The 9,010-nt window shown below is 31.6% G+C and overlaps 1 protein-coding gene across 1 annotated transcript; it reads right to left on the bottom strand.

Annotated features, from left to right (window-relative positions):
- Positions 1 to 642: 642 nt before the first annotated feature.
- LOC145140565 (uncharacterized) lies at positions 643 to 8,181 on the bottom strand. The gene is made up of 6 exons (XM_079074010.1): positions 8,089 to 8,181; positions 3,061 to 3,064; positions 2,371 to 2,921; positions 1,280 to 2,284; positions 1,023 to 1,119; positions 643 to 911 (listed from the first exon to the last, which is right to left on the bottom strand). Exons 1-6 carry the CDS (start codon positions 8,179 to 8,181, stop codon positions 643 to 645), a joined length of 2,019 nt encoding a protein of 672 aa, XP_078930136.1.
- Positions 8,182 to 9,010: the final 829 nt, after the last annotated feature.

Here is a 9,010-nt window from a genome sequence, read left to right as displayed (position 1 = left end):
GTCCATATTTAAGAAAAAACATTACACATATGGTCCCTGTTTCAGAAAAACATTACATATATAGTCCCTGTTTCAGAAAAACATTTAAAATGGTCTTGTGCACAAAAACGTTACAGATTTGGTCCATGTTTCAGAAAAAACATTACACATATGGCCCCTATTTCAGAAAAACATTACAGATATAGTCCCTGTTTCAGAATAACATTTAAAAATGGTCTTTTGCACAAAAACATTACTGATTTGGTCCATGTTTTAGAAAAAAAAAATACACATCTGGTCCATGTTTTAGAAAAAACATTACAAATACAGTCCTCGTTTCAGAAAAAATTAAAAAATGGTCCTTGTGCCCAATAAAAATGGCCCCCCATTGGAGAAATACATTACATAAACAGCCCCTATGACATAATATATTTACAAAATGGTCCCTACAACAGAAATAGATGACAGATGCAGTCCCTATAGCAGAAAATGTTTATATAAATGGTCCTTGTTGGAGAAAATACATTACAAAAACAATCCATGTGGAATAAATTCATTAAAAACATGCTCCAAAATTAAAAATAAAAATAAAAAATCCATGCAGAAAGCATTAAAGTACTAAAATGTAATGAACATCATAACAAAAACTCATGATATTTTGTGCTATTTCCTCTTGCTAGAGGATGCTTCATCAAAACCTTGAGACGCGGGATTTTTGCAAGTCCTTTGATGGTGTCCATACATACCACAACGCGGACATCTGTGTCTTTTCTTGGGCTCATCATGTGGTATAATTCTATTCTTTTTAGGTCGTCCAGGCGGTCGTTTTATAATAGGAGGGTATATTTTTTCGACTGTCTCTATATTCACCCATTGATCTTTTCCAGGCATCGGACTAATTTCTAAAGCATATGCTTCTTTAAACTTGTCGACTGTGAAATATGTATCAACATATTTGTCCCAATTAGGCTCCCTTGTGAAAGCAATAAAAGCAACTGCATGCACACACGGAAGGCCTGTAACTTGCCATTTTCAACAACTACACTTTTTCTCATCCAATACAACATCCCAATGATATCCTTTGTACTTCACTTCTGCTTTATTATCACTGCTTCTACAAACTTGATATTCACCCAAGTTCTACATTAGAAAATAAAAAAAGAACAAACTAATATCAGGAAAAATATATATGTTTAATGCAAAAACAATTATGTATATATATAGTTCGTTAACTTGCCTTAGTGATTGTTTTGAGATACTTATTTGCTTTTGGAAGTAGTGGTCATTTCCATTTTTGCACCTTACTCCTTTTCTTGTCAAATCGTTCCATAAGCTTTTCTCTAATTGCATCAAGGAGATCAAGCACCGGTTTATAACGTATGTCACCTACCCAAGAGTTAAAAGTTTCTGAAATGTTGTTGGTAATGTAATCACACTTGACAAGTGTGCCAAACTTACTTCTACTCCATATCTTTTTATGGTTCTCATTCAAATATGAAATTGCATCTGCACATTTAGTAGCAATTTCATTTAATAATCTATCATGCTTACTAACAGAGTAGGTATTTGCAGCCTCCCATAGTTTGCTCATGAAAAAGTCACCTCGAAAATGTTTCTTGAAGTTGCTACATAAATGTCTTATGCATTCTCGATGCTCAATATTAGGATAAACCTGTGTAATAGCTAATTCCAAGCCTTTTTGCATGTCAGAAGAGATAACAAGACCATTTGGTGTACCAATCGCTTTTTTTAGTGACGCGAGAAACCAAGTCCATGATTTTGTATTCTCTGCCTCAAGCACACCATAGGCTACTGGAAACATACCATTGTTACCGTCGATACTTGTGGCAGCGGCTAACACACCATTAAATTTCCCTTTCAAATGACAAGCATCAAGCCCAATGTAAGGACGACAACCAGCAAGAAACCCCTTAGAGCATGCTGTTAATGATATAAAAAAGCGTAGGAAATGTTTCTTTTCACCAACTGTCTGTAAATCAATCTCCACCACACTTCCTGGGTTTCTTTTTTCAAGTTCTTTTTTGAAATCATATATATTTGCATAAGAGTCATCCCACTTGCCATACATATCGGTATAAGCTTGTTCTCTTCCTCTAAAGACTCTCATATATGGTACTTCAACATTGTAGGTATGCATAAGCCACTTTTTTAGGTCGGCAGGAGAGACATCGCCTTCAGATTTCAACTTGTCGGTAACAACATCAGCAATCCATCCTTGAGTGGCATGTTTGTTACCACTCTTGTTGCTTCGAGTACAAGAATGAGTTTCTATAAATTTTTTTACCTACAAAATTGAAAAAAAAAACATATAATTATGTTAACATAATAACAATATCGACGAATGTAGTATTTCTCAAAATTTATACTTACTTCAAAAGTAACCCCATCTTGTGTAAGAGAAGCATGAATTCTCCACTTGCACTTTTTATCTCCACAACATGCTGTAAGTCTTGTCAAATCACTTTTCTCAATGACATACTCAAATTCATTTGTTAGTGCATAATGGTTTAATGCTCTTCTAAAAGCAATTACACTTGAGAATTTAGAATTCACTTTCATAAATGAATTCACCTTACTATATGCATAAGTTTCCCCATAATTTAGAAGCTCATATTCGTTATCGGAACTATGAGGACTATGATAGCTTTCTTGACTTGGACAAACTGAGTCTGTCTCATTTTCATCATCAGATTCATCAATAACTTTATCTTGGGAACTTAACGGTTTAGGGTTATACCTTAATTTTTCGGTTGTCGCATAAATTGTTACTTCTTTCTCCTTATCATACATGTTTAGCATCACCATGAAGCTCTTATCATTATCAAGTTCAATAAAGCATTGCTCTTTTGCATATTTGTCAACAAATACTATTGACAAAACAATATCGCTTTGTGATGGATAGTGTTTTTTCACCTCTTCAACTAGATGATTTAAGTCGTATGAAAATGTGTTTATATAGAGACATTTTGTAGATCCAAATCAATACACTTGCCTACATGAGTTCCTAGCTAATCGAAAGAAGCCTCCATATTTCAATTTAAACTTGAATTCCGATATTACTTGTCTGATGACCGCAAAAAAAAAACAGTTAATAAAATTGAAGGGAAACATAAAGTATCATTCATTGTTGATAAAAACTTACTCAATTATGGGCGAGTGACCACTTATGTCCCATCTCGGTGCATCAACCTCATTATCCATCAAAGAGGAGGATAATAAACTATCTATTGCAAACCAAACATAATTGAATGCAGAGCCAACAATTAATCGAATTAATCGAATGCAAAAAGTTAATCAAAAACCAAAATTAATTGAATTAAGAACAAGATTAACCTGTTGTGATGAAATAACGTGATTTATTATTATGTTTGTAGCAACGATATTTGAATAAACGAAGGCAAAAGTTCTCACGCCTTGAAGAAGAAAACAACGTGATGAAAGCCTTGAAGATTTCACGTTTTTGAGGTTTAGTTTTGACGTGTTTGAGGTTTTGACATATTTAATTAGGGTTAATGCTAATTAAGTCTATTTAGTTCTACTATTAATAATTTTGAAAGGGTAATTTAGTACAATCACCTTTTATTTTGATTTTTAAATATATTTTTTGGTATTAAATTGATTAATACCTCATTAAATTATAAGATTTGATATAAATGTGATTTTAATAGGTTACTAAGGATATATACGTAATTATGAACTTTGAAAGGATATAGACGTAATTCTTAATGTTTGCGAGGACATATGTGAAATTTTCCATATATATATATATATATATATATATATATATATATATATATATATATATATATAGACTTAGGTTATTATATTCTAACTAATTATTGTGTGAATGTATGAATGATTGTGGGCCAATCATTTTACTTATTTTAAGAAATTGATTAATACATATTATTGAATTAAATATAATTGAAAAATATCATCTAATTTAACTAGAAGGGTATTTTAGTCAATTAATATAGATTTAATAAATGAAATTTGCATATTTTAAGAGATCATAGATTCTATTAATTTTAAAAATGCGATTTTACGAATTATAAGGTTTTTAATTCGGACATTCTGACAGAATATGTTTGAGTATGTTTACAAATAAAAATATTCTAGAACCATAAAATAATAAAAATATTCTTGAACATATTTCTTGATCATGACTTTAAAAATTTCTTGTAGAATAACAAATTCTCGAACCAACAATTGAAGAATTAAAATAAAAATTATATTACTTCTTATAGAATACGTGTAACAATTGCTAAGAACTACATTTATTATTAAAGAATAAAACTAAAAAACTTTCAAATCGGGAAAAAAAAACATCAAAATCTAACAAATACACTAATTCATTCTAAAAGAATAATGTTGCTAAGAAACACTTTCAATTTTGTTGTCCGTTCTTCAAGTATCAACTTCTGTGAAAATAAATCTAATTGTAGTTTAGAATCCAATAACGCATTAGCAAATGATAAATAAAAAACTATATTCCTTTGGAAAAATATGCGGACTTGTTAATTGCACCAAAACCAATAACCAAAAATTGTAGAACATGTATAATTAATGAGAAAATATCCATATTCCATTCCAACAGAATTAGAATTCGTGTTTCCATTCCGATAGAATTTGAATTCGTGATTCCATTCCGATAGAATTGGAATTGTATAATCTAATTAAAACAGCATATACAAATCCATGGAGGAGGAGTAACTACTTTTGTTTACTGAAGAATGAACAATAACAATTATATAAAATATATATTCTGTTTGAAGTCATTTAGTTTGTCATTCTATCTTCCCAGAACTTAAAGTTTGTCAATTAGATATAAATTTGACATTTGACTATGAAATTGGTCTTATTTACTTCATAATATTAAATAACCATTAGAAAAAATAATAAGAATATCAAACTCATAAAGCATTAATCTAGTAGAATAAGTGGAATAAAGAGAACATGGCGGCAGTAGGAACACGAAACAAAAACATAGAAAATATGTTTTTTTTTCTTTTAAATTTTATCAATAAGAAATTCAGCACAATTGTTTTTTTCCTAATCACAACGAGCCATACAAAACCCAAAAAACATTTTTTTCCCCTTTTAGCTACGTGTGATTGCAGAAATTCGGAGAATATAAGATTGGTTTTATAAGTTCAAACATACCGGGAGGCTCTCGAAAGTGGGCGCCGTTGCTGGAGGGTGATACTAGAGCTAGGTTTCGCTGCTACTATACGAATGAATCAGTGGCAGTGGGGACGAGGAAGAAGCCGACCATTGAGATGAAAAATAAAGATATGGACTGATTTCGGCGATGGATGATGAAGCCGACAATTGAGATAGAGGATGAATAAGCGGCAATGGTGAAATTATGATGATGATTGATACGAGAGGTGTGTGCCGATCTAGGGTTTTAGAAAGTGGTGAGGGAATAAGATCGAATGTAAATAAAAAGAGGGAGAAGTTGTTAAAAGTGATAGGATTCATAAATAATTTCCTAATATATAGGAATTTAATTGAGATGATGAACATAATTAAAATATTAATTATAATGTAACATTACACAAATACCTTTTACGAATGATTGACTCATATTTATGCATAAAATAACACAATAATTACTTTGAATACCTGAACTTAGCGCTCTCTGTGTGTGTGTATATATATATATATATATATATATATATATATATGTATATATATATATATTAAAAGCTAAAAGTATAAATAAAGAATTATTATTCGGTTTGCTTATACTATCCAATTTTCCTTGGATTTTAGAAAACAAATAAAAAAAATCAGAATTTTTAAGACACAATCCAATTCCAATTGTTCACTTATACAAAATTGTTTTATCAAAATAATAAACAATCTTATTTACGGGATGTTTTGAATTAGTTACATACTTCTTTTTTTAATATGTTATTTGTATGACACCGGTCCACGAAAAACAAAATATAAAATATCGAGCTTGGAAGTTGGAAAATCAGGAATATAATAAAAGAGTTTGTATAATTTGATAATATGAAGAAAAAAAAAAAAAAAAAAAAAAAAGTAACAAATCTTTCTAGATTAGTCTGAAAATTCCTCTGCCATCATACACATTTCTTTTCCGTGTAGATTGAATTTTACCAACTATAAATAGATTGCATACATCCGCTATTCTAACCTAACTTCCATATCCTTGACCACCTCGGAAGATTTGGGGTGAAGTGTTATCATGATTTTTTTTTGTTCGTCTTTAGTAGGTCTTTTAATTGGTGAAATTATTATCTTAATTGTTTAAAATTTTTACTGTTAGATTGTTTGTGGGACTTTTCATTCATTGTTTCTAAATTATTATCTTAATTGTTTAAAAAAAATTTGTTCTTTTTTTAATTTTAATATTTTATAGCAGTATGTCAACAAACACTTTCGACTTCCATTGGCTTTCTCCATTGAGATCAAAAGTGTGTTAGTGTTCAATCGATTGTTGATATTTAAAATGGTCATGACGATTAAATCTAGGTTTCGAGTTTTAACAAAGAAAAAAAATGAAGTAAGAAAAGAAAAGAAGAAGGAACATGCAAGAAAAATTGTATTTTATGTTATAAGTCCAAGAGAAATGAAAGTAAACTAAAACATTTTGTTTTTTTCTTTAAAAAATCCTTTCAAATTGGAAGGAAAATTTGGATTTTTTCCCCTTCAATTTCTTATCATTTCATCCCTTTTAATGAAACCCATAAAAATCAACTTCTTTTATTTTTTATTCTCATTTATATCTATTTTCTCTTCGTTTCCTTGTTAAGTTAAACTTCGAAACATCATGTTAAGAGTTTAAGATAGCCACTAAGGAAAGGAAGAGGTTAACCGAAAAGTTAAAAGTAAAATTAGAAAAATTAGTTTTGTAATAAGTTAAAGTTTTATATTGTTATTTATATGACAACCACATATATATATATATATATATATATATATATATATATATATATATATATATATATATATATATATATATACTACAAGAAAAGTCCTTTTTAGTGATTTGTTTTTTAGTGCCGACGGAAAATCTGGTCACTAACAACATCCTTTAGCCACCATATATTAAGTCGTCACTGAGTTTTGGTAGTCTTACAAATTTAGTGACCAAATATTAAGTGGTCACTGCATTGCAGACTTAGTGACCAAAAAAAATCGTCACTGAATTTTCAAACCCACATAACCTTCACATAGAAATATTATGACAACATAGCAGTAGTCATTGAATTATAAAATAAGAGGGTCATTGTATCTGATGCGTGATGACTAAATATATTAGTCATTATATTAGGGACTTAATGACCAAAAATTCTCGACATTTAATGACTAAAAATAGCTGTCACTGCATTGAATAAAAAATGAATTAAGGAATAAGACATTAGCATTAGAAAGAGTACAGAGGCATTCCGGTAAGACTTGCTCTGAATCGTAGTTCAGATTCAAGTCGGTTCAGTGAGGGCGACCGCGAAAGGCATCTATTGAACCTGGAGACTGAACTAGGTATGATTAACTTTCCCCTACTGCGACTACAGCTACAACTGCGCTCCCTGCGGGTAATAGCAAGAGAGTGAAGAAGGAATGATCCTCCGAGTGATTGAGTCCGACTGACACTTGAAAAAGCTGTTTTCAAGGTCTCGGGTCAGGCCTAGCTGATGAAAGATCTCGTTTTATGACTTAGTTATCAATTAACTTTTGAACCCGAACCTTCAACGTACAAATATTGCTAAGACATAATAATGATCATTAAATTACAAAGTAAAAAACTTTAATGGCCCTAAAATAATGCACATTAGTGAACCTATATATCAAGAACAGAAACATTATAAAAGAATGACATCTACGATACTAAAACCTTTTACAGAAAAAAAATAGAAATAAAAATATATTCTACTCCATTTCATATTTAAATAATTAATTTAAATAACTAATAAGTTATCATATTTTTGCTATTTTTGTTTTGAACGATAGTGGAATAACAATAAGGAGTCCTTAAATGTATTGATTTTAAACCGGCCCGCATCAAATAAACAGGTCCAAAGGCTAAGCGAAGATGAAAAGGCTATACATACAAACCCTCGTTTTGCACTCCTGATTCCTGAAGTCGTCGTTGCCATTACCACCACCGTCGCCGTCGTCGTCGTCGTCGGCCTTCGTTCTTTTCGCCATCGTAGGCATTCGTTCTCCTCTCCGCTGTCGCCACTTCTTACTTTCAGTGCAAGAACGAAAGGGGCAACAGAGCCGCCTGTGGTAAGGTTCGTCCTCCCACGTTGCCGTCTCCTACTTACCGGAGGCGCCTCCTCCTTCCCCACATCATCCAATATTTCTCTCTCTTTCTCTCAATCGATCTCCGCCTCGTGATTTCATCAACCGGATGAGATTTTGAAAGAAGGTTACATTGACGATTGAATCTATGTTCTTAAGAGCTGCAATTTGATGATGACTTTCAATTTACCGAATCGTGGTGTTCCCAATAATTCTCTTGGATAATCTATCAAGTGGTTGTGTATCTGAGCCGGGGTTTATTCGTCGTAAAGTTTTGATTTATTTATTGGCATGCTTATGGGAGTAGTGGGATTGTAATGACTTGTCAAGAAGTCAAGTGTAGGGGTGCAAACGAGCCAAGCTGAGCCCGAGCCTATTCAGGCTCAACTCGAGCTCGTTTAAGTTATACGAGGCTCAAGCTCACTTAATTCAAGCATTCTTGTATTGAGCTCAGCTTGAGCTCATAAAGAATTATACAAGCTTGGATCGGGCTCGAGCTCGACTCGTATTCTGTCTAACGTGTCTAAATAAGCTTCAGCTCGGTTCGATCTCGTTAAGAAGCTCATTTACTAATACCCTAAATCCCTAATTCCCTAAATATGTTTTATTTTAATATATAAAATAAATGATAAATTATATTATATATAGACTCGTTTAGGCTTGCGAGCCTAATCGAGCTTATTGACATAGGATCGAGCTCAAGCTCGTTTAATAAATGAGCTTAATATTAAGC

This window comes from Lactuca virosa, chromosome 9, assembly GCF_052849685.1.
Source record: "Lactuca virosa cultivar CGN04683 chromosome 9, Lactuca_virosa_CGN04683_v6, whole genome shotgun sequence".
NCBI classification, from domain to species: Eukaryota; Viridiplantae; Streptophyta; class Magnoliopsida; order Asterales; family Asteraceae; genus Lactuca; species Lactuca virosa.
The sequence above is the reverse complement of the archived record's forward strand: the minus strand, read 5'-3'. Positions and strand labels throughout refer to the sequence as shown.

What these genes read in the sequence shown, in the direction of transcription:
- LOC145140565 (XM_079074010.1), bottom strand. Translation starts at nt 8,181, where the DNA reads ATGGCGAAAAGAACGAAGGCCGACGACGACGACGACGGCGACGGTGGT. An exon ending in TTGACAAGAAAAGGAGTAAG is followed by an intron (nt 1,120 to 1,279) that starts GTGCAAAAATGG and finishes TTTCTAATGTAG; the next exon opens with AACTTGGGTGAATATCAAGT. An exon ending in TGTATTGGATGAGAAAAAGT is followed by an intron (nt 912 to 1,022) that starts GTAGTTGTTGAA and finishes CATATTTCACAG; the next exon opens with TCGACAAGTTTAAAGAAGCA.